The sequence below is a fragment of the Eutrigla gurnardus genome (genome assembly GCF_963514095.1).
Source record: "Eutrigla gurnardus genome assembly, chromosome: 13".
Taxonomy (NCBI): domain Eukaryota; kingdom Metazoa; phylum Chordata; class Actinopteri; order Perciformes; family Triglidae; genus Eutrigla; species Eutrigla gurnardus.
Window position 1 is genome coordinate 3,206,692 of NC_139936.1, and position 25,340 is coordinate 3,232,031.

At 45.0% G+C, this 25,340-nt stretch overlaps 4 protein-coding genes across 6 annotated transcripts; 2 read left to right on the forward strand and 2 right to left on the reverse strand.

The window, feature by feature from the left end:
- Positions 1-145: 145 nt before the first annotated feature.
- On the reverse strand, positions 146-8,299 carry LOC311023696 (histone-lysine N-methyltransferase SETD1B-A-like). Its single transcript, XM_084025688.1, is given in 17 exon segments — positions 146-669; positions 750-887; positions 1,041-1,160; positions 1,534-1,659; positions 1,735-1,881; positions 2,396-3,408; positions 3,592-3,990; positions 4,065-4,188; positions 4,402-4,592; positions 4,669-4,738; positions 4,824-4,940; positions 5,032-5,697; positions 5,800-6,741; positions 7,297-7,409; positions 7,483-7,753; positions 7,852-7,956; positions 8,159-8,299. Coding segments are annotated over 17 exon segments (4,854 nt in total). The 5' UTR covers positions 8,297-8,299; the 3' UTR covers positions 146-495.
- Positions 8,300-8,621: 322 nt separating this feature from the next.
- On the forward strand, positions 8,622-11,749 carry LOC311023378 (rho-related GTP-binding protein RhoF-like). Of its 2 annotated transcripts, XM_084025177.1 has the most exons (6): positions 8,622-8,731; positions 9,681-9,846; positions 9,994-10,081; positions 10,358-10,467; positions 10,734-10,868; positions 10,948-11,749. In XM_084025177.1, the coding sequence occupies exons 2-6, from the start codon at positions 9,712-9,714 to the stop codon at positions 11,113-11,115; spliced, it is 636 nt and encodes a 211-aa protein (XP_083881303.1). In that variant the 5' UTR covers positions 8,622-8,731; positions 9,681-9,711; the 3' UTR covers positions 11,116-11,749. The 2 variants fall into 2 exon arrangements, with proteins under 2 accessions (XP_083881303.1, XP_083881302.1); XM_084025176.1 differs by lacking the exon at positions 8,622-8,731 and having other exon boundaries at positions 9,593-9,846.
- On the reverse strand, positions 11,262-15,512 carry LOC311023377 (calcium release-activated calcium channel protein 1-like). The gene is made up of 2 exons (XM_084025175.1): positions 15,188-15,512; positions 11,262-13,484 (listed from the first exon to the last, which is right to left on the reverse strand). Exons 1-2 carry the CDS (start codon positions 15,299-15,301, stop codon positions 12,942-12,944), a joined length of 657 nt encoding a protein of 218 aa, XP_083881301.1. The 5' UTR covers positions 15,302-15,512; the 3' UTR covers positions 11,262-12,941.
- A 1,430-nt stretch (positions 15,513-16,942) lies between these two features.
- On the forward strand, positions 16,943-25,304 carry kdm2ba (lysine (K)-specific demethylase 2Ba). 2 transcript variants are annotated; one of them, XM_084024225.1, is made up of 10 exons: positions 16,943-17,089; positions 19,876-20,112; positions 20,246-20,389; positions 21,100-21,186; positions 21,578-21,865; positions 21,939-22,774; positions 22,867-23,030; positions 23,120-23,281; positions 23,390-23,608; positions 24,111-25,304. In XM_084024225.1, exons 1-10 carry the CDS (start codon positions 17,036-17,038, stop codon positions 24,290-24,292), a joined length of 2,373 nt encoding a protein of 790 aa, XP_083880351.1. In that variant the 5' UTR covers positions 16,943-17,035; the 3' UTR covers positions 24,293-25,304. The 2 variants fall into 2 exon arrangements, with proteins under 2 accessions (XP_083880351.1, XP_083880352.1); XM_084024226.1 differs by having other exon boundaries at positions 21,954-22,774.
- Positions 25,305-25,340: the final 36 nt, after the last annotated feature.

Below are 25,340 nucleotides of genomic sequence, written 5' to 3' on the forward strand. Positions count from 1 at the left end.
TGGGCGACTTGCATGTTTTATTACATTTATTTTATTTGAAGATCAAAACCTCTCCTGATGTTCCTGAACACTTAAGAGTTAATCACAGCTTCATCATAAAGCAACGCCTTTTTTCTTTTCTTTTTTTTAAATAAAATGTTAACAAGAAAACTAATATTATCGATACAAGCTTGACTCAAGCAAAACTCCATGTAAGCTCTCATGAATGAAAACATTTAACTATACAGTGCTGCAGCGGTCCTTTCCATGTGGTAAGAGACAACAACGTTTGGCCATGTGTTCATAAACTGATGTATAAACCAAATAAAGTGAGGATTTTTGTTTTAAACAGTGCTTGCAGGTACAACATTAGCATTTCATGCTAGACGTCCATTGATAAAGTTCCATGTGCTCCGTCCCTGTTCCTGTTCTGGACAGTTTATTAAATCATAATTCAGGGTCCGTGTTTATATTGTGCAGTACCTCGGGCAATAATCTGGACTCTTCGCTCAGAGATCAGTTCAAGGATCCCCGGCAGCCGTCTGCTCCACACAAACAAGGGATCTTGGTTTCCTCGATGGGAAACTTGTAGTCGTACGTGATCTCTTCGTCCACGCCGATGTGCTGCCGGGAGTAAATCACTATCTTCTTCTGATACTCCGAGGTGATGATCTTTGCGTAACAATTAGGCTGCAAGAACAAAACAAAAAAGAAGTTTGTTTTGCATCAGTGGTCCTATTAAACGAAGCTTCTTTGCAGCTCTTACTCACGTTGCAGCTGTGGTTGATGAATCTGGCTAAGTTCCCATATTTGGTGGCGTCAATGATGGTGTCCTGATCGACCCGGAACAAGTAGCTGCTTCCGATGCCCTCCTCCTCATATCTCTGCTCCCTCATGTCGGCGATGACCTAACGAGACAACATGTTTACCGCTGTTCTCATTCTGCTGGAAAGTACCCAGAACAACCAGAGGGTCCCGGTTGGCCACCGGGTCCACTCGGGAAACAAACCTGAAGAGCTCATCAGTGTTATTTATTTCCTTGTCATCAGAGTTCTTCTTACCTGTCGGATGATTTGACCCACATACTCGATCACCATCTCGTCTGCTGCTATTGGCTCCATCGCAAACAGGCCCCACTCGTGAATATGACTCCGGCTGAAACGAATCCTCTTCTTTCGGAACTGATTTAACAATATGACAAAACGAGACACGTGCCATTTGTTAACACAGACTGCGACTGCTGCAAATTACCGTCTTCTTCCTCAGGTAGAAACCTCCGACCACAATGAGGTCTGTGCATTTGCAGCTTCTTTTAAAGTCTCACTAGTAGACTTTTCCAGTGTTTTGGGCCAAACTGCTATTATATTGGCAGCCAGAGTAGCTGCAGTTGTAATAACATAGTTACACACAAACAAACAAACCATACCTGATGAGAAATTATCCAATTTATATTTAACAGACTTGGATTTATTCCATTGGTTTCTGTTCTTTGGATGTTTAATTGTTTGGTCGAGGACGGGGTTTTTACGGCTGCGTATACTTTTATGTTCTTACCTTCAGCTGGTTGAACTTGAGCAGGTCACTATCGCAGCTGAAAGAGGACAGCAGGCGTCGCTGTTCGGACCTGAAGTCGGATCCGGCCCGCGTGGAGGTCGGCTGCTGAGCCGGGATGCACTTTCCCTGCAGAAACACACACATGATGATGTTTAGAACCACTGGGGCTCCGACACGATCTCCCCCTGTGTTTTTTTTTACCTGAGAACTTGTAGATGGAAGCTCGGCAGCAGGCTTTGTGTTGTTGAGGTATTTCATTTTGTCTTTCCTGCTGATTTTGTAGAAGCCTTCACTGCGAGCCGAGCCGGTCCTGTGCTTCGGCTGCCAGGCTTCGTGTTCCTCCCTCTTCTCTGGGAGGACTCGAGTCAGTGAGCAGCAGTTAAGGATGTCGGGCACAGAATATTACTGAAAATACTGTGTATCAAGCAAATACGGTTACGGATTTAATCCGAATTCATTTTTTAGGAATATAAAAACAGTACTGTGCAATTGTTACTTGACTACAACATTATATAAGCTTTCCCCCACAATTTATAGTGTTTAATAGTTTATTCTAAGATATTATGATTTAAATATATCATATGTAACATAATGGAATTAAAAAAATACAACAAAAGAAATCTATTTCTGTTTTTTTCCCCATGAAAATCTAATATTTTGTTCTTCCTGTAAAACTAAATGACATTCCAATTTCAACCAACTATATCATGATTATATTCACCATTTGCTAGTCTTTTAAAGGATCAAATTAAATCCCTCCCAACGTTACGATACGGAAGCTAGATGTCCTTTTATCTCAACTCTAAGATAAGATACCTATTCTTACATTTTCAGTTACTTTTGATCTAATTTAATTTAAACATGACATTCTGTTAAATAGGATATGAGGGTGAGATATCCACAGGATGTCTCCGATCCACCCACAGCCATTATCCCCCGTTTGAAGCCGTTCATATGCACACTGCAGCAGCCGTGCATCTTCCTCATCCAGGCCCTGCTTCCAAACACTATGAAGTATCCTCCTCTCCTCACACAGTGAACGGCACCAGTGAGGATGAGTGTGAGAACCCGTGTTCCGCCGATGACGGAGTCTCCTCCTCCTCTTCAGCCTCCTCCACTGTCTTCTCCTCAATGAGGATTTATCAGTCTTTCCACTGTTCTCCTCATCCAGAAGCCCGGGCATATTCTCCAGTCCCTGCAAGGGCTTCATTCTCACACCTGCGCTGATCCACGTGGCCTTCCCATCAGCAGAGTCAGATGAAGATGCAGAGAGGCTGCAGGGCGAGGACACCGGGATGGGGGAGCCTCCAACAGAATCACACAACACCGGTTGGGTTTTCCTCCTGTGGACGAGGGCTCTCCGGGGGAGGATGATGTCTCTCCCGGGAGTCTTTGGGGCTGTGACGTACGGATCGCTCGACAGGTGTGGGCTGCTCAGAGTCGGGCACTTCACCGCGTTGCCCTCTGACGTGGTCGTCTCTCTGCCTGGCGTTGCTGGAGCTCTCCCAGAGCTGAACTGAGTCCATCCATGCCTCTCCTCCCGACCGGGAGTCTGGGGCATATGCCGGTACGATGGGTAGGAAGCCGGGGGATCACGGGGAGATAGATGCATCTCGGTGCTCGCTGGAGAGAGGGAAAGGGCTTCCTCGGCCGAGTCCTCGCTGTCCAGTTCGGCCACTATCCCCTTGCCGGGCGTCTGAGGTCGTTCCACCTCCTCCACAGCTGGGGACGTGGGTTTGCTTCTCATCAGGAGGTCCGGGTCGCTGTCCAGCAGGCAGCCAGTGGGAGTGAGAGGCCTCAGGTTTTCCATGTTCCTGAACGACTCTCCCGTCCAATCAGGGCTCTCCATCTCTACATCAAGGTGTGGCTCCGCTGCTACACAGATAAATAACAATTAAATATTACAAAATCATCATTTCACCCCCATTTTCCATTAATGCTTTTGTTTCATACACAATTAACCGTGAAAATGATTTTCGATTGATAGGTTTAATATCCATTTATTAATGATGGCTATTATAAAGCATCTATTTCACTAGAGCATCCTGGACATATAACCTGGGAATCCTATAGGTGAGGGGGGTCGTAGGTCGTCCTGGGGTTGGCCGGTTTCAAGCTCCATCATGACATCCATGACGTCACGGGACGTGTACTGGGTCTCCTCAGCTTCCTCCCTGTGAAAGGTCTCCGACCAGTCCTGCAGGTCCAGCTCCAGCTGGGCCCCGGGGGTCAGCGGGGCCGAGGGGGTGGCGGGGGGCTCGAACTCCATCGACTCTTCATCTGATGATATGACGATACACTCCTGTCGCCTGTCGTCCTCCTCCTCCTCCTCGTCTTCATCCTCCGGACTGAGGTCAGAGTACGACGAGTCCTCAAAGTTCCCCGAGAGCGATTCAGAGGAGTCGAAATCGGACGAGTGCTCACTTTCCTCCGAGGAGCTGCTCTCTGAAGAATTATCTACAATAACAAAACAAAAATGACTCACATGTATGTGAACATTCATAAGTGCCCAGACTGACCTTGAAACGCACCGCTATCTGAGCACTGCTCTGCATCACTAGTCAGGAAGTGGACGGCATCTTCATCCTTTGTGGGGTTTTGAGCCTTTTCTTCCTCGGGACGATAACCATCATCATCGTGATCTCCTCTGTCACACTAAAACGAGCACAAGTTACTTCATGCAATCTTGAAAACATCACATTTTATCGTTAACATGTCGTGTGAGGAAATCAACATTTTGTAAAACCTTCAGAGCTGATATGTATACTTATGTAAATAAAGCTTTTATTTCAAGAGAAAGCAGTTTTTTTTATTTTATTAAAAACTGAAAACAAAATACTGGCTACAAACTTTAACCTCCCTGCTTACCAGGATTTGAGAATCATCATCATCTGGTGCTTCCACTTTGTCTGATGTAGTTTCTTCATCTTGAAGTGTGTTATCTTCTTCTCTTTGTTCATCCTCATCATCATCATCATCACTGTCCAGCTCATGCGGTCTTGCGTGTCTGCGTTTGGCCGTCTCAGATTCGGCTCTCACTTTGTCATCCCGTTTCACACCTTCATGGGAAAGAGAGCGAGTTGATCACGCTGATGTCTAGAACGGACACTTTTAAGATGTATTAAAAACACCGACCTGAGATTTCATGAGTCGAACACAACACGTTTTCTATCTCTTCTGATGCGGCAGCACTTTTCTTTTTAACCTGGTAACAATAAGTGATTTTACGTTATGTCACGATGCATCAGTCTGCTGGTGTATTTCACATTACAGTAAGTAAAATAGTTCACCTTGAAGGAGGGCAGTGGAGGTTTTTTGCCCTGGCCGCTGATGTGACTGAGGGGGTTTATTAGTTTGGTTCTCTCTTCAACACCTGCTGCTCCACTTTTCAAAGGAGGATCTTGCGTCTTATGAAAAAAACAATTCTCCACAAGTAAAAAAAAATGTCTCTATTCATGTGATTTCATTGACCAGCTTATAGAATAATAAATAACTTACCTTTGTTTTCTTCTCCTGACAGTCCCACCAATCCTCAAATGCCTTGAAAGCGACCCCTTCGATCATTCTGCGCGTAATGTCCTTTTTAATGATCGACTTCAGTTCGTCCATGATGACTTCTACGACTTTCTCCACCGTGACTTTATGAGGGTTTTCCCGTACGAGCGGGTAGTCCGGCGGCGGCACGAAGGGGTTAAACTTGGGGAAAGGTGGCGCGGGCCAGGGGGGTCGGGGGAACGGTAAACGTACACCAGCATGCCTGGGAAGGTTCCTTTTATCCAACGGGCCCGTGGGCGGCATGGGTGGGGGGAACGTGGGCACCGGAGGCGGCACTATCATAGCCGGAGGGGGTCCGAGAAAAGTTGGTGGGGGAGGAATACGAGGAGGTGGAAGAAAAGGAGGAGGAGGGATGGGGATGCCGGCGTGATGGAGCCAACCTGGAGGCGGGATGGGGATGGTGCCGTTTGGCAGACGAGGTGGAATAGATGGTGGAAAGGGAGGAAGGGGGAAAGGGGTGACAAGTGGACGGGAGCACCCAGGTTTAATAGTGGGAGGAGCTACGGAGGTCGGTAGATGGGTGGTGCTGTTTAGAGAACAGGATGGAGGCTGAGCTCTGGACGGTGTGTTATTTGAGTTCTCCTTATTATCATTTCCTGAATGACGCTCCTGAGTATTAGTAACACCAACACGATAACTACAACTTTCACCGTCAGTTATCTTTGAGCGTGACGACGATGGGAACCGTTCTGCCTCTTTTTCACCGTTTACCTGAACCCTCCTTTCAAGATGTGCAAAGTCGGACGGAGACTGGGAGTTTCTCGTGAGAAACAAAACAGCTTGAGTGGTTTCGTCCTCTTCGTTTAGATCCTCCGGATCGTCGTAGCGGCGCTGCTCGTGGCTGGCTGCGAAGTCACAAGGAGCCTGAGTGAGTACGTCGTCGGAGAACGGCGAGGTATTCGCAGAGCAAGGCGAACTCGGGCTGTCCTGAGAGTCCAACAAGGGTTTTCTGTCAAAGTACGAGGCGTCGGTAATCTGGCTGTTTATCAGCAAACTTTCAATGCGCGAGTCCAAACTCTCCAGCTGTGGCCTGTTGGAGGAGCGTTCACCAGCAGATGGCGCTAACTCCGGTACACGTGCGTGGTCATCAGGTGGCGAGGAAGCCGCTGTCTGCTGGTCAGCTGTGAAATTAAAGCTCAGGATGCTGAAAGAGTTGCGATGTAAAGCTTTAGAGGCAGCGGCGACCACGTCTCTGGACTCCTGACACGGGGACGCAGGGTTGAAGGAGGGCTCTGGATTATGGCGAGTAGAGGATTGTCCATGGTGACCCCACGGTTCAAGTTGCCGACTGCCAGTTTGGATGGAGAGCGGGTGCGGGGGTTGGCAATGCTTCAAAATGAAGCCGACATCCGAGGCGTCGCCGGATCCCCTGGGATACCTCGCGGGTTTGCGACGCTCTCGTCTCGAAGGGTTGTGAACACTGTTGGTGGTGGGAGGCTCCCCCTGGAGGACCGGGGTCGCCTGAAGACTGGAATAGCAGGAGTCCTGGGAGAGGGGCGTCGCCGACAGGCAGGGGGTTCCCTGAGAACGCGGCGTCAGCCCGAAGCTGCAAGGCGTGTCCTGCCAAATACTGGAGTAGGCCGTGTCCAGAGAGAGGGGCGTGGCGACGCTGTTGGGGCTGGAGATGCTCCCGCGTCGCTGCACGGCGTTGCCCTGAAAGAGACGGATACAGCTGATCATCCGTAACCCTAGAAACACTGAAGTCGGGTCATTTTCACCCACACCCATCTGTCTGTAGACAGAGGTACAGGTAAAAGGTCATGGAAGGTACAGGTAAAAGGTCATGGAAGGTACAGGTAAAAGGTCATGGAAGGTACAAGTAAAAGGTCACCAGACAAGGGTCACATGTCCCAGGAACAAGGTGGACCGAATAACAAGTTCCCAGCTCCATTATTATTTTTTTTTTTTTAGGAATGTTTTGATAACGATTGCCTAATTTCTTTACTAATTTTAGAGCCTTTTTTATAGGTTCCCCCCATGATACCTTTTTTTCTGTTTTATGAGACGTTGTATAGGTGGAAAAAAAGAGGAGTACTTCAATTTGCCATGTATTGTTGTACTTTAATATATTTTGATGAGAAGTATTTTTATAAGGTATGTCGGGTAAAATATACCCGACATTAGTTACGTTAGTTAAGGGTTAAATACAAATATGTTTTATAAATACGTGATTACTTCACCGTTATGAGCCGTTTTTAAAAAGCTTACCAGCAAACTGTCAATCAAGCTTTGAAAAGCTTGCTCGTTGCCGCCCATCGGCAGCGTCCAAGGTGTGTTCAGGCCGCGTAGGAGAAGCTGGAGGTAACGCGCCCTGTTTTCACCTGCAGAAAATGTTACAATTAAACAACAAATTCATTATGAAATCAAAACTCTCCTGAAATCAGTGTTTATTACCTTTAGGATCGACCTCCACGTGGATAATATTCCCCATCACCGAGGTCTGATGCAGGTGGCGGACGGCGTCCTTGGCGGCGCCCACCGTGTCGAACACCACCCTGGCGATGCCCAGGTGCTTCCTGTTCTTGGGGTGGTGGAATACCTCCACCTCCTCCACGTTGCCGTACTTGTCGCACATTTCGGTCAGGAACGTCTCCCTCACATTGTCGTTCAAGCGGGAGAAGGTCACTTCTTTGGGAGGCACGGGCCCGACGTACCAATCGTCCACCTGGGAGGAAGTAATAACAACTGTTATTAATCCTAATTATTATGATGCATAATCAGTGTTATTATTATGATGATGATGGTGATGAGTAGGTGTATAACCTTGAATTTAGAAATCAGAAGGTCAATGTTGTTGTGTTTGCTCCACAGGCGGCAGACTCGGGGATCTCTGACCGTCTCCACAGGAAACAGACCTAAGTCCTGCACCTGCTCAATTATTAGTATTATTATTTAATATATATATTTTTAATTGTAGTGCACTTTTCATTCAGTGAATCTCAGAGTGCTTACATTAAAAAATAAATAAAAATTATATAAGCATAACAGGTAGTCAGGTAAGACAACTACGTCATCACCCGCGCGAAAAAACCCACATTAATGACGTATTTTTAATAAATAAATTACTCACGGGTATGCTAAACTGCTGTCCGTCATAACGGAACACTTTGTAGAGCCCGTTAGTCAACGCGGGGTCAATTATCAACTTGCAACTTGTCCAGTGTTGAGGCGGTGTCTCTCTCTCAGTAGCCTGTCTGTCGCTTTCCATTACATTCGTTCAAAACCTGGAATTAGACGGGGACAACAACGACGGAACAGAAGTGCGTATAAATATAAGCTAGCTAGCTGAACGTCAGAGCGCCGCTGGAGGCTAACACGCCCCGACAGGTGATGGAGGAGAGACAGCATCACCTGTAACGTCCTCTAACGTCTTCGAACTCCAAGTTAAGTCGAACAAAAGCAGATTTTTTTTACTCTCTCGCTTACCTGTACAGAAGTTGGATCCGTCGGTGGAGCAACATTGTGGGGAAATATAAAAGCTGTTGTGGTTTTCGGTGTTTTTTTCCTCCTTCTTCACCGTCGTCGCCCCCGGCGGGTGTTTGGAAGATAACGTATCCATCCGCCAGAAGAAGACGGGAGACGGAATGTAGATCCTTCGGTGAGGCGGAAGAACACAACAAAAGTAGGGAGGAACAGGTGACAGGTGTGTTTCTATACATTATAACACAATATTTTGTTGATAATCCCTTAAATAAAAAATAAATAAAAGTTATATAGAAACTATCATGTACATGTAGGCATAATTATATAATTATTAAAGTATAATTATTTAATTATGGTAAAAAAAAATATGACCACTGGCTATGACTCGCTTACAAATACAATAAAATGAAATAAAAATAAATACAGATTTATCAAATATTTAATACATCTTAAATAAAACCCCATTTTTTAAAATACAGTTTATTTATTATTATTTATAGTCTGTATATTGAATATAATCAACTTAATGTAAAACAAATCTCGTGAACATTATATAAAATATATTAAAAATATGAGTTTGTGACATGTATGTTTATGAACAGATTCATAATATAGGTATGGATGCATTCATTGAAATACAGTCATAGCCAGACAAAAAGAATATTGTTAATGTATAATAATACTAGATATAGATGATGAATAAATATATTGATACATATAAATATGTTATAATAAATATATGAATTATCCATTCAATAGAGTGAAGTTGCCAATTAAAGTTGTGAGTCTGTTTGAGATATTTAGGGAATTTAGCAGACGCTTTTATCAAAAGCAACGTACAATAATTGTACAATATGTACAATAGGATAGTCTTTTATATAGTAATCATACTAGATATAGATGATGAATACATATGAGTAAATATATTGATTATCCACTCAATAGAGCGTTGTAGCCAATTGAAGTTATATGTGAGGCTGTTTAAATAGCTGAGATATCAGAGGGTGGAGCTGTATTGAGGGAGGACTATTTATAGGTGTGAAACTCCCAGAAAGAATTAGTCAAACCCTTTCATCTCCTCTGATTCTACAAATGACTTGTGAGACATTTAGCCAGCTTCCTCGGACCTCGGTGTCTGTTTTTATATTCACCTCTGGTTAATCTCACAGCGAGCATCCATCGTCCTCTTCCGACTGAAACATGAACCAGAAAGGATCCGCAGCAGACAGAGGAAACGCCGGCCGGCGGGAGGAATTCAACGTTGTTATCGTAGGAGACAAGGGTTGTGGGAAAACCTCGCTATTCTCCGTTTACTCTAAAGGAGTCTTTCCAGAGGTGAGCAGCAGACATGTGGCTGAATTATATTTGGCTATATTGTATCCCAACATATCCTGCATTTCCATCTCAAATCAGGCATCACTGCCGGCTTAATTGTATTTTAACGTAAGCGCTAAAACTGAATAAATAACCTTTTCCTTCCAGGAACATGTCCCATCTGTGTTTGATAAGAGCGTTGTGAATACCAGGTATAGAGGGCAACACTTTCAGCTCCATCTCTACGATACTGCAGGTGAAGCTTCTTCATTCAAACTCACCTTGTTAAACAGGTAGCTCATGTCTGTGGAAGGCGTGTCCCATCATCATTCCTCACAGCCAAATGCAATCACATGCTTTCTGTCTTTACTTCCTTTGAATAGTCAAATTATATAATAATAAACACCTTGTTATGGTCTTTTTGTATTTGGATTCATTGTGAGTTGCTGAATCCTTAAATGTTTTACTGACTGTTCTGACCGGCGGTGGACTTTGCGGTTTCAAATGCAGGTTTTGATGTTGTCCCCGTCAGGTCAAGAGGACTACGACCGCCTGCGGCCGCTCTCCTACAACGACGTCAACGTGGTGCTGATCTGCTACAGCGTCATGAGTCGCCCCAGCTTCGATAACGTCTTCATAAAGGTACTTAAAGTCGTTGGTATGTTCTGGTTGAAGGAGGATATCAGGGTTGATATAAGTTCACTTCCAAAACTCCAAAAGTTATAATATTAGTAGTACTGAAGCTAATACAAAGGGACTATATCAGAACAGAGAGAGCAGGCAGGTCAGAGCAGGATGAAGGGCTGCGTTATGTGACTACATATTTTTAAAGATCGATTGTCTCCCATCTTGTGATCACTTTGCAGTTTGTGCAAAATAGCAGAATGTAACTGTGTGATGTCTTTTAGTGGTATCCTGAGGTGCAACATTTCTGCGTCGGGTCGCCCATCATCCTCGTCGGGTGCAAAGCAGACCTCCGAGCAGACCGCATCCTCATCAAGAAGCTCTGGTCGTCGGGCCAGAACGCAGTCACCTACATTCAGGTATCAAGCAAAACTTACGGGCGTTATTATGATTTCCTTTCAGATAATAAAAAGTCACGTATTTAATTTGTTCCGACAGGGAGAGGAGGCCAGGAGGAAGATCAACGCCGTGCTGTACTTGGAGTGCTCCGCCAAAATCAGGGAAAACGTGGACGACTTGTTCAGAGAGGCAACGAAACGAGCGCTCATGGCGACGAGAGCGCCGTTAAAGGTCAGAGAGCGGAGGACTCTGTGTGCGTTGTTGTGAGGCACGCACACTCAAACTGCACAATCACACTTTTCCTGTTTCAACATATTTGCACAATACATAGGTAGTGTTCATTGTTGTTGTTGTATTTCCTGGCATTTTTTATACATGTAAATGTTCAAAAATACTCAAATGTACGCAAAAACTGTGAGATGTGTTTTTTTTTTATTCTCAAACAACATGAAGTCCTGGTGCTCTGACACACGTTACAGTAAAACACCACACATCAACAAAACTTAACTCAGTATTTACTAAAAAATAAACTTTAAAGCTGTGCATTGACAAAAGCAGTGAAACCTCTCTATATACAGTGACATACGCTGTGAAATCAACAAAACCACAGAAACACACCTTCGTTTGCATTGATCCGATTCTAACGTTTCCTATCATCTACGTTATATTCTTTGTGTAAATATCTCTGAGAAAACAGACAAACCTTCATGGTTCCTCGTTCTCGGCTCAACGTCACACAGATGTTATCACCTGGCACGGACCATTTCAATGCAAATCTTTTTTTAGAGCCACGACACGGAGAAGGGTAATAAAAGATGAAAATGATAACACAACAATGGTGTTACCTTGACATAACGACATTATGTCATTACAACCGCGGGTGAATAACTGATAAAAACAATTTTTTTTTGTACCAATGTTACAGTAAAGACAATAAAGAAAAAGGTCAAAAACCAGAGTAAAACTATTCGACTGTGCCACAGGATAAAAAATATAACTCCACATTCACACTTAAAGCTTGTAAACTATGAAAAAAGGGACGTAACAAACTTAAAAACACGGCATTTCCAACACGTGCATGCATCACGGCGATGCAATTCAACACTTGAAGCGACAGTAACAGTTTCATGGATTACAGTAAATCCAGCGACTCGTTTTGGTTGAGCTGTAGAAATATAGAAGTATGTGCACTGCAGTAACGCACTTTGGTTAAAAGCACACTGTCGTGCTCTTTTGTCTCACATTTCTGTCGGATTCAAACATCGTTTCCCTCAAATCTTTTTTTTTTGGGGATCTGGCAACTAGGGGGGAAATAAAGGCAACCGTTCAATCCGGTGAGTTTGAACGTGTTCGTATAAAAAAAACAAAGTGCTGATTTTGTTTTACAAGGATGCAACAGCTTCCATCTCTTTGGTTTCAGGGCAAACAGACAGTTTCGAATGTCAGACAATTCACGTTTTTACTCTAAGGTGTGAATTGTAGGCTTCGGCTCGGGGGGAGAGCGGGTCGTGTCCAGGAGAACTACACAGAGCTGCAGCAGCCGCCGAACTACAAAAACAGGCTTCGCCACCTTTTTCGTCTGCATGTGCATCCAAAGAATTTCTTGCTTAGTTGAGTCACAAGTCAACAAGGAAGTGCACCTTTAAAATTTAGCCACCGTTTTGATCCTGTTTGGCTCTTCGTCAGGTCAATCATGTGACGCTGGTTTTCCCAGCGTTGCTGCTGTGAAGTCTGTGTTTTAATTACACACAACAACACATTCGGTACAGCTGCGTTGAATCTGAAGCTATTTAATGTCATAAAATTATTTTTAAATCGCTCCATTTCCTATGGTGGTGAACTCAAGTGCCCTTAAGTGGCTTTAAAACATGCACATTACAATATGTCATGTGTTCGAGTCTCCAAATAAAAAAAGGTAAAACTCTTCTTTCTAAACTATATTTAACGTGTAGAAGTTTGTGAAATGCTTTATCCAAAAGAGGACTGAGTCCAAACCTACGACGCTCCACAGATGAAGAAAAGCATCACAGTTCATAAACATTAAAAAATAAAACAGTGAAGGCATTGTCGAACGTCCGCTGCCCGGCTATGAATCATGGGAAATGGATGGCGGCCTTCAGGGAGTCGTTCTCGCCCCTGTGGTCCAGCTGGTTCTGGAGCTGGATGACCTGCTCCAGCTCCTGGATCTGCCGGTCCGTCTTGTGGCTGACGAGCGTGCGGTAAAAGTGGACGGCGAACATGATGAAGACGAGTCCGAACGGCACCATGATGCAGGTGGAGGCGATGGCGGCCGCCTCGCCGGAGCTGATGGTGCCGTTGTTGTCTTTGCTCTTGAGCGGCAGGAACTTCACCCAGCACAGCAGCATGACCTCGGTGAGGAAGAGGAGGGTGCCGATGACCGTGGAGAAGGCCCAGGCCAGCTCGATGTGGCGGTGCATGCGCTCGTGGGGCGACTCGTTGACGGAGTTGAGGTTGTGGACGTTGCTGACGGCCTCCAGGTTCGGCAGGATGCAGGTGCTGATCATGAGGGCGAAGAGGTGCACGGCCACCAGGACCGTGGTGCAGGCGCTGAAGGCGATCAGCAGCCCCGGAGGGTACGTGTGATCCGGCTCCAGCTGCACCTCCACCATGGCCACCTGGGAATGTCACACATTCGCCGGATTTACACAGGAAATCAAGTCAAATGGGACAATAAAAGCCGTCTCACGTCAAGGTCAAAAGGTCAAGGTGTTGTCATAAAGGGGTTTGGAGGCTGCTGAACTGTAATCAGAGCAGGTCAACTGCATCGCTTACATACAGATTTGTACCAGAGGGAATATCGACACCACCGATACAACAAAAGGTCTTTGGAGACGATTCTAGCGTCAACAGGATCAGTTTCTCTCTTGGTTGGAGCCGTTTCACCAATTATTAGAGCTGCAGACATTTAGTGGCGGTGCAAAGTAACTAACAGTGGAAAGCAAAAAAAAAAAGTTGGGTCTTCCACTCATCTTCCAATGAATGTCCACCGCTATCTAATCATTTAGACGAGCATAAAAAATGTATTTGGATTTAGCTTTTAAATGCTTTTTATAATAATAAAAAGTACCGATGCCAGCAATTCTGGCCCTGCATTACTCGATATCGTATCGGAACCGGACTTTTACTGTATCACCATTATCAGTGACTTCTTTTCACCAATAGTATTTCATTTATTTGTATTACATGATTTAACTTGTGTTTAAATGTGTGAATTGGCAGAGGTGGGAAGTAAATACTTTGTTACTTGCGTAGAATTTTCAGGCTGACAACTTTTTTAAGTTTAAAAACAAATATATGTACTTTCTACTCCTTACATTAAAAAAAACTGCTAGAAATGTCCTTCATAGTCATACTTTTTACTATATACTTTGAGTACATTAAAGAGCATACTTTTTTTTACACTTTTACTTGAAGTTTAATCAGTATTTCTGTTTGATAGATTGATAGATTGATAGATAGATAGATAGATACTTTATTGATCCCCGAGGCGAAATTTGGGGTCCAAGTAGCTCAAGACATAGACATCACACACACATACACTATTAAGAAAAGAAGTACTAAAATGCACACTTTAAAAGGATTGTTGAGGAGAGAGATCCACATGATCAGTAAAGTGCAAGTACTTATGTAAGGTGCACTGTGACAGTGGAGCAACAAGTTACAACAATACAGTGCAGGTAGAGTCAAGGGACCAGTAATAAATAATAACTATGGCTAAGTAAGGAGATATGTAATTATGTAGGCCTGATAGAAAACAGAAAAACAGCAGCAATAATAAATAAATATGGGCATTATCATGAGTAATGTAAACACTGGCAGGAGCACAAAAATAAACGGTTAAAGGTTAAAGTGAAACCAGGCTGGGGTGAGTAGAGAGGGGCTAACATAGCCAGTAAACAGTAAACACTGTAGTCTAGTGAGATGAGACAGTGGGCTGAGAACACACGTAGGTATACTTCTTGTATACTTCTACTTGAGTAGAGGACGTCTGTACTTTTGACACCTCTGCAAACTGGTGTTGATTTCTAAGCTTCATCGCTGCTGCTGCGCGGTCTACTTTTCCGGGCGGAAGGTTATCCCCGGAGACGTGAGAGGGGTCCTGTGAAAGTTCACCGACAGCTTTGTTTCCTGCCGTTTAGCCCGTTTAACTGCAGCGGTTTGTTTCCACTGCATGGATTCAAAACTGTCCTTTACGGCGACACATGAACGCATCGGGGGGTCGTTATTAGGCCCCGTGGAGGTGTGGGGAAAACAGTCGTCTGCGTCACATGTTTTATCTGCGGTTAAAATACGAGTTAACACGTTATAATGAACTTACCATGGCGAAGCCGGACAGCAGAGCCGAGGTGCGGCTGGTGGCTTTTAACTTGGCTCGACTCAAGTAGAGTTTTCTCCACGACAGCGCCTGCATGGAGTGCTCGTTCAAACTCATCACGAGAAAAAAAGTTACTTTGTTTATTATTATTATTATTATTAAAATGTATATAAAGTAACGACGGACCGGATGGATTCACTCGATGAGGCGGACGAATGAGAAAACACGCGCAGGAAACTGTGTTCGGTTGACATCTAACAGGCGTTGACGCTGAGATATCAAACTATCGTCAAACAAAAAAAAACTTTCTCCTCAACAGCTGACCGATCTGTCAGCCTACCAGGAAACACAAGATACCCACAATCCAACGCTCTGCGGCGCGAGCGCTGAAGTCCGCCTCCGCGCGCAAGTGATTCGTCATAAAGCGAATTTCCTTCCTTTTACTTTATCTGCTCGAACTATTTATATTCATAGTGCACTAAAATCCTCTCCTTAATTTACATGTTTATGAACCCCTGTATTATATGTTTTTTTCTGTATTATTATGTACATGTTTTAATAAAAAAATATGAAAAATAAATAAATATGATCTACTTAAACCCCCAAATAATGCAGCTTTGAATGGCAAAAAAAAACAAATAATATATATATAGAACCAATACACGAATCTAACATTATTCTGAATAATATCACAACATTTATATAATATACATACCGGTATAATAAATAGACAGATAATCTTTTTTCATCGATGAGTTTAAATCCCTGAAATATATATTAATTTTTTTATTTCAGTCTTTATTGACCTGCTTGTAATACATCTATAAACGTGTGACAATAAAGGGGCTGCTTTGCCATACGTTTATTCTTCATTCCACCACTGGATGGCGCCAGAGTGAGATATCTTTTTTATATTTACATGATTCGTTATCATGTCATCGTGATTCATTCATATGTCACACAGTCCAGCGCTGAGTAAGCCAGAGTCACGTGTTTGGTTTTGTGCGCCAGTACACTGGATCTGAAAATAGACTCTCACCGTTTATTTTTATTTTTTATTATTAACATAAAATCAACAGTGTGTGTGTGATCATTAAAAATGCGTAGATGGTCCCTCGATTTTAAGGGGAGTGAAATGTATCGTGCTTGAAATACTGGGGACACGTGCTACTTCTTGTTTTGCTTATTTCTTTGGCTTTTTGCCTGCTTCCTGGTGTCCACAGCAGGTGAAACCTGCCTAGGTTTGACTAAATACAGTTTAAAAACACACTGTATTGTTCGGCTATAAAAGCTACACTATTGTAATAATCGATACTGGCACCAAGCCTAGTATTACACACACTATTAGGCAAATTAAGTCAACGGTCGGTCACTTCCCACAAAAAAAAAAAACAGAAGCGAAGACGAGCGTGTGTAGGAGTGAATCATCTTGTGTTGTCTGCTGATCTCCACTTCCTGTTTGCGCGGATGCTGCTTTCACGTCGCACGTTAAAAATAGTTGCAACGTATGTTTACATTCTTGGTGTGCAAAGATTATTATATTTTGTTTGTTATAATCACTTTTAAAATATTTATTTAATCATTTATTGGGGGTGTAGGTTCGCTAACGTTTAATTAGCGCGTTAGCTAAACAGGAAGTTGGTGTTTACCAACTTTCCCCGTACGGCCCGTGAACACAGCACGGCGAACATCGCTGGCAGCTGCCTGTGTTGGTGCGATGTGAAGGAGGGAGGAGGAGGAAGGGGAAGGAGAGAGGGTGGGGGGGGGGGGGGGGGAGAATGAGCTGAGCTGGAAGCTTGTTCAGCCATGTTAGTTTTCTCTGCTGCTCACGAACGATGAGAGAGAGGAGCCATGGCCTTGTCATTGAGCGGAGACGACGAGGAATATGATTCAGAGTCCGAGCAGGTCAGCTCCCCTTACGTTTCTATGACGTGACCTCCGCGTGTGTGTGGGTTTTATCTACCGTTTAACGTGTGAATGAACGGGGTTTTTGTTGTCGTGAGCGCTGGTCGCGGTGTTTTATTCGGCAGGTTAACGTCAGATTTTCACCCGCTGTATTCCCGCTGTATTCCGGGTGGCTGAAAGGTGTCTTTTTAAACCAGTTACCCGGGTTATTGAGGTGACCAGCTAGCTACAGCGAGTTAAAAGGACTCGGGTTTTTACTTGGATGCCCCCATGTCTAAACAACGTCCTCTCCTCCACCTCCTCGGACACCATCTATCACCACTCACTGACCCATTTTGACCACCCTTCTTTACCCCCCCTCTCACCCTTGTTGGTGTTACCAAACCAGAACCAGAACCACGCTTGTCCCCCCTTTTAGACCTGTGCAACTTCATCCTATATATATATGTTTCTACACGTGTGCGTTCAGCTCACACATGCCCTGAAAAATAGTGATTTAATTTCCTTAAACTTGCCCCCCCTCTTCCACTCTGCGCCTTTAAGAAGGCTTTAGGCAAAAAAAAAATGTTTTCTAGGCAGGGACCGAGGAGGGGGATGGGGGTGTGGGAACAATGAAGTGGCTCTTGCTTCTGTTGCTTGATAGTCCAATGCTTCCCAAAACTAAGGGACCAGTGACCCCCCCCCCTCCCTCCTCCAAACCACTGGGCAAAACAAAATACTGGTTTGATTTCAGCACTTGTTCAGGAATGTGCAGCACTGCTGATTTAAAGTCACATTATTAAAGTTTTTTTAATTTATTCGTGGGTATGAAGTGTTGCACAAGTCTGTTTTGGCCCGCTTTCAGAAATATGAGACATCAGAGCTTATTACACAATATTTACAACTCCCACCAACAGCTCACGGTGTTGACACGTTGTCGAAGGGACACAAACGATGATGAGCCTTGTGACTTCCTGAAATCCACGCCGAAGCTGAGTCAGGAGACTGCACTTGTAATATAGGCCATGTTTTTGTTCACAGACCTCAGGAACCCATCCCGAATTCCTGGCATATTACTCCACAGAGTTACTGTAAAGACGTGTCAGCTGACGGGGGTTGCTCTTGGCGACCACGCTCTGCAAAGGGCTCTGATTTTTGTTTGCAGCCACAATCTTATGCAACCTGTTCGTCGGAGTAGGAAGTCGGTCAGGGGGAAGGCGGAGATGTTGATTTGTTGTGGTCCAAACGTTTGCATGTTCAGTGATTCTTGTGTTCGGAGGCTGATTTGAGTTATGATGTCGGAGGGAGGGGGTTGTCGGACAAGGTCAGGACAATAATGACGAAGAAAAAAACAAATCACCGCGAGATGTTGACAGTCAATCACTCTGCAGCAGCAGCAGAAGCAGCATCGACCTCCTTGTTTCCAGAGTGGTCAGATGGATTTATGGAAAGCTGTCGGATGAATTATTGGCTCCATAAATTCTCCATCATTAACAGCAGGCATTAAACTGTGGAGTCAGTTTACAGAAACTGAAACTATTTAAAATCCTAACCCCAACCCATCTTTCCAAAGTCCTCCTGAGGGAAATGATAATAAACAAAGATTTCAGGGCAACATTAATGATCTACTTTTAGAGGGTTTGTCAAAGTCAGCAGATACACAGCTGGTTCGTCACGTCCTTCCTGGGTAATCTCTCTCTGATTGTCATTAACCTGGAACGTCTTGTTCTATTTCAATCTGGTTTCACCTGTTTAACCTGTCCGTAGCGCTCCACTAGCATTGTGTTATCTGGAAATGAACCCAGCGTGCCGGACGGGTCGGTAATCAGCGATGGGAGAGGACTAAATGACATCAGTTAAACCAGAACCTCCCTCTCCGTGAGCTTATTTTTATCCATCCGTAAGCAGTCGTCTATTCAAAGCGGTCGCCGCCACCAGCGAGGGGTAAACGTGTTGCCAAGGTAACCTCGTCTCCTGCAAAGAACAAGAATCCCCGCCATGGTCTATGATTTGTCTTTATTTTCTGAGCACTTTCACGGTCCTGCCATGGCAACAGGAAGAGACTAAAAATAAATGTGAGGAGAAAAAATCTCAAACGGGAAAAATTGGGGACGATGGATTCAAAAGCTGTGCGTTTGTGTGTGAAATTAGTTTCTTTCTTCATTTTACGCCTGTGAATCACACGTGTATATATGTGTGTGTGTATGTGTATATATGTGTGTGTGTGTGTGTGTGTGTGTGTGTGTGTGTGTGTGTGTGTGTGTGTGTGTGTGTGTGTGTGTAATTCAGCAGAAAGGTCAGAGCTGTTTGATGCACTTGGTTCATAATTGGAAGCATTTGCTGCTTCCAGCTTCTTTTGTTTTTATCTTTTTTTATTTTCAGATTATTACATATATTAATGAGTTAGTTTTTTTTCCTTGCTGTTTATTGCAGGGAATGAAAATGTTGTTGTTCCTCCTTTTAGACGTCAAAATATATTCATAAATAAATACTTAAGTGTCTGCTTCCAGCTTCTCACATGTGGAGACTGTTGATCTTTTTTATCTTTGTAAATTGAGCGTTTTACCAGCTGTTAATTGACAAAATACAGCTGGAATCTATTTTAATTATTATTATTATTATATCTAAAACCAGCTGTAATGTATTAACTGTGTGGTGTTGATGCTCGTTATCTTTGCTCAAAGATCGAGACACATTTGATCTGTCCAGGTCTAAACCTTCCATCCACAGCTGATAGAAAACCTCTTCATTTTCCGGCCTTCATCCTAACCTTTAACCTCTAACATCTCCCCGTTTCCGTCCTCCAGCAGCGGGCGGCCAACCGGCCGAAGCCGAAGGTGGGGACGTCGTCGACGTCATCGTCGGCCGTCAAGCTGCCGTCCAACCGCAGCGCGTCCGGAGCGCGACGCCGGAGGACGCGATGCCGGAAGTGCGAGGCGTGCCTCCGGACCGAGTGCGGCGAGTGTCACTTCTGCAAGGACATGAAGAAGTTCGGGGGGCCGGGGCGCATGAAGCAGTCCTGCATCATGAGGCAGTGCATCGCGGTGAGTCGGTCGGCATATTTAGAGAAGCATTCACGCGTTTTCAGTTTCACATAACGGCTGTGAGTCAAACAATGTGTCAGTTTCTCTGCTCAAAAGGAAAGCAAAAGTGTAAGAGTATTGACTGTGTTTGCAGCCGGTGCTGCCTCACACGGCGGTGTGCGTCGTGTGCAAGGAGGCCGGGAAGGAGGACACGCTGGAGGAGGAGGAGGACAAGTTCAACTTCATGCTGATGGAGTGCTCCATCTGCAACGAGATCGTCCATCCCCACTGTCTCAAGGTACAGAGGAGCAGTGGAGCAACTCCACCTTTTTTTTCTTTTTTTTACTTGGGCGACTCATTCCTATTAAAGTAGTGCCAGGAATCCCAGATCCCAAACATAATGTGAGTGACTCAGATGGTAATTGGACGCGGTGTTGTTTATGTAACGCTGAACACACTCATTATGACATGGCTCAGCCTCTTTTTCTTTCTTTCTTCAGCTTGAGTGTGTGTGAGGATTAAACTCGAGAACACGAGTGATGCAGGGTTTGGATTATTCCCTGAGTGACCGACCATTTAGTCTGGAAGCCTCCAGCATGATGTGAAACCCGTCGACCTTACGAGTCAGAGAGCCCCAAATGTTAATCGCCACACCCTGTTTGGAAGCGTTATGCCGGACTCGGTGGAACCAGTTTGTCAGACAAGTGCTGTCAAGTTGCTTTTGCAGCACGCAGCGCTTATTATTTACATACGTTTTTTGCTTTTTATTATTCATAACGATTTAGACATGAACACATATTGAAGCTTCTCACGTGGAAGTGGAGGTGAAACTGTGCTGACCTGCGTTTTACAGGCACTTTCACTTCCCTCATCTTGTTTGTGTTTCAAAAGAACACATTCTTTATATATATATATATATATATATATATATATATATATATATATATATATATATATATATATATTTAAAAAGCTTGTTTTTTTCTCTTGTTGACGCTCGTTGATCAGGTGAGCGAAGCCCCCGGAGTGGTGAACGATGAACTCCCTAACTGCTGGGAATGTCCCAAATGCAACCACGCTGGGAAAAGTGGAAAAGTGAGTACAAGTATGCGTGAGTCAGTGGGTTTGGATTATGTAACGGCCTGCTGAGGGTGTGTCAGAAGTGTGTTCCCTCTGGAAGCAGTAAAACAATTACTCTGAGAGTTTCTGACTTTTATTCCTAACAGTTGCTTCCCTTATTCGGTATGACTGTCAATAATTAAGTTGGTGTGTTGATCAGCTTTGCCACTTCCTGTTTATACTTTTTTCTCTGGGTTGTGAAAGTTATTCACACGTGACTCATGTTTGTCACAGAAACAGGAAACCGCTGGCTGACAGATGTTTTCATCACAGTTATTAAACCTTTCTTGCACACTTGTAGCTCAGTCGCTCGCTTTAGGCCAAAGGTATAAAGGTGTCTTGTGTCCCCCCTCCCTCCACCCACTAGGCTTTGAAGCAAAAAAGGGGTCCGGGGTTCAAGTACGCCTCCAACCTCCCGGGCTCCCTGCTGAGGGAGCAGAAGCCCTTGAAGGAGGAGGGCGACCTTCCTCCTGCAGCCAAGAGGAGACCGGACCGAGACGAGACCCCCAGGTTCAGACCGGACGAGTCGCTCCACCGACAGCCGCCCCTGCTCTCCCCCTGCAACCTGCCTCGGCCCCGGCCCGAGGACAAGCTGAGGAAGAAGAGGAAGCTGTTTGACGACGACGAGGAAGAGGATCTCGGTGTGAGGAAGAAGGTGTGTATCATTTACGGAGTTAGACGTTTTATCGTTGTGCCGAACCGAAGTCGTCAAAGTAATTCTCAAACAGTTTTCCCTCCTGCAGGAAAAGTCAGATGATCCGTACTTTTCCAAACTTCTACACCAAATTAAGACGGAGGAGGAAGACGAAGAGGCGTATTATGAGGAGGAGGACGAAGAAGGAAGGGAGGCTCACTACCGGAGCGTCATAGAGAGGAAAGGCCGCTTCGGAGACGCTGAAGAAGAAGGGGACGAGAACGACTGTAAGAATGCACTTTTGAATCCCTGCGTGAAGACGCCCGTCGGCGACAGCGACCAGTCCCTCTGCAGCTCTCCGCAGGCCGGCCCCAGCAGCGAGGGCGGCAGCGAGACCCAGGAAAAGGGTCCGCGTCCAAAGGCTCGCCGCAAGCGTCGCCTACCCAACAGGGAGCTGAGCCGCGAGCTGAGCAAAGCACTGAACCAGGAGATCCAGAAGACCGAGGACTGCCTGGCCAACGAGAACCGGCAACCCCTCAAGGTGGAGCCGGAGACGGAGAACGAGGAACCCAAGAGGCTGTTCCGCAACGGCGGCGAGCTCGGGGACCCGAGGCCCCACCTCAAGGCCAAGGAGATGAACGGGACCCCGTGGGAGCTGCGCCACTTCTACCCGAGCCAGATCACGCCGCTGGGCTTCAACAGGAGCACGCCGACCAACCGGCCGGTGCCGCCGCACTCCCCGCCCAAGTGCGTCCAGGTGGAGCGGCACGTCATCCGGCCGCCGCCGATCAGCCCGCCCCCCGACAGACTGCCTCTGAAGGAAGGCAAAACCCACGTCATACAGCGCGAGGTCTGGATGAAGATCTTCGGCTACCTCACGCACCAGGAGCTGTGTGTCTGCATGAGAGTCTGCAAGACGTGGAACAGATGGTGAGAGCTCGTTTACATTATTATAATATATATCGTCAACGGTCCAGATGTTGCTGCACTGGATGTAGAAACACAAATGTTTCTCTCTGCAGGTGTTGTGATAAGAGATTCTGGACCAGGATCGATCTGAACCGCTGCACCTCCATCACTCCACTCATGCTAAGTGGGATAATCCGCCGACAGCCGGCTTCCCTGGACCTCAGTTGGACCAATATTTCCAAGAAGCAATTAAGCTGGCTTATAAATAGATTGCCAGGTAACTATGAGCGATTCTCCATCAGCAGACGCAGGAAATGTCTCGTGTTTCTCTCGTTCGGTATTTCAACGTGCCGCCGTGTGTTTCAGGCCTGCGAGTGTTGCGGCTCTCGGGGTGCTCGTGGGCCGCCGTGTCGGCGCTCTGCACCTCCAGCTGCCCTCTGCTGCGCACCCTGGATGTCCAGTGGGTGGAGGGACTGAAAGACGCCCAGATGAGGGACCTCCTCTCACCCCCCACGGACAACAGACCAGGTAAACTCAGGACCTGAACTTCCTTCAGGTGAAGGTTTTAGGAATAAAACACAGCTTTTAAAAATGAAGACCTCGTTTGACCTTGAATCCTCTGTGACCGACGTCCAGGTCAGCTCGACAACCGCTGCAAGTTGAGGAACGTGGAGGACCTCCGCCTGTCGGGGCTCGACGTCACCGACACGTCTCTGCGTCTCATCAGCCGGCAGATGCCGTCGCTGTCCAGGCTGGACCTGAGCTACTGCAACCACATCAACGACCAGTCGGTCAACCTGCTCACGGCGGCCGGGACCACGACCCGGGACTCGCTCACGGACATCAACCTGTCAGGTGAGAGCCGGGACCGGCAGCTCGGCGGCGTCGGGGATACGCCCAGTAACCTGGGAATGATCTAAACAGAAAAGAAGTTAAAAGGCAGGGTATGCCAAATTACAAAGTTTTCTACTTCATGAAATGCATTTAAAGTTTTAAGGGCTGCACTCAAGTAATTGGTCATTTTGGTTTTAGTTGACAAAGATTTATTATGTAATTTCTTATGCTTTTTACTGAATGACTCATTTCCAAGAAACTTCACGCTCAATTTTGAAGTGGTGCTTTTGTGTGACTCTTAAGCTGAGAAACTCAGTTTTTAAAGATCTGCTGAGTCAACAAAATAGCACATATTTTCCTAGATTTAAAAATGTATTTGATCGAGGACAGCCCTAGTTAAAGACAGGTGTTCATCATTTGTCGCTCTTCATCATCCAACCTGCTCTACTTTAAGACCATCAGGAAAAGAATGTCATCTATTTCAAAGTGACAGACTAATCTTCTCGTTTCCTTTTTTTTGTAGTTTGTAACAGAGTCACGGACCATTCCCTAAACTTCTTCAAGCGCTGCGGGAGCATCTGTCAGATCGACCTTCGCTTCTGCAAGCAGGTGACGAAGACGGCGTGCGAGCGCTTCATCGCCGAGATGTCCGTCAGCGTGCCGTTCAGACTGAAAGAGGACAAACTGCTGCAGAAGACGAGCTAGTTCCCAACACGGCCGACGCCATCGGACGCCGTCTTTGCACTTAATGGAACAAGATTTTTCTGGTGTTAATTCAAAACTGAAACAGAGATTCGTGGACGGAGATCTCCGATGGACTTAAAGGAGGAACGGAGGAAACGGCATGCATGCATTTGTGTTGCGATTGTACTTTTCTTTTTAAAGACGTGCCTGTATTTGACATTTGGGTTGTTTTATTTTTATCCTTTAAATATTTGAAAACAGTATTTTTATACAAGTCTAATTTCATGAGTTTACGGCGTCTCAGGAGTGTCACAGAGAGACTGCATGGCATGTGAGCTGGAAAGTGCCCCCCCCCCCCCTCAGTTTGCCCTCACAATGATGTCTTCTATGTGCCAAACTCTGTATTTGACATTAATGTGACACACACACACAAAAACAACCTGTACAGAAATAAATAGGAATAAATTATCATAACTACATCCCAAATATTTAGAAGGAATTTCAGGAATAAAACCAGAGTAATGAAATTTCATATTCCTGCTTCACTTACTTAATACTTTCATGAATTGTTGAGTGCTGTGTTTTTTTTGACGGGCTTTTTCTTCAACATTTCAACGTTAATTTATTAACTTTTTTTTATTTTTTATTACAGTTTGTATTTATTCATTTATTCAGTAACTTGACATGGATCTGGGTCAGATAATGAAATGCTCGCAAATAATTTATCGGGTGGTTTGAGCCGGTTTTTGCAGCATCCCGTTGGAGAAGTCGTAGCAAATGTGTGACAGGCGATTTGCCCCGACAGACTTTAACATATTTGCAGCATCGGGTTCACCACACAACCTTTTTTTTTTTTTTACAAATAACTAATTTGCTTGTGTTTAAGTAATAACTCCATACAGTAGGTGTTGTGTGTATTTCGGGGTGTGTCGTGCTGTAATCTTATCACCTCAGGTGAACGTGATAATGTTTATATTTGTAAATTCAAAAACCTAAGTGCTAATATGCATTAAAAAGAATTTCATTTGTACCATCACTGAGTCCTGTCGGTTTTCATGTGCAGGGTTTT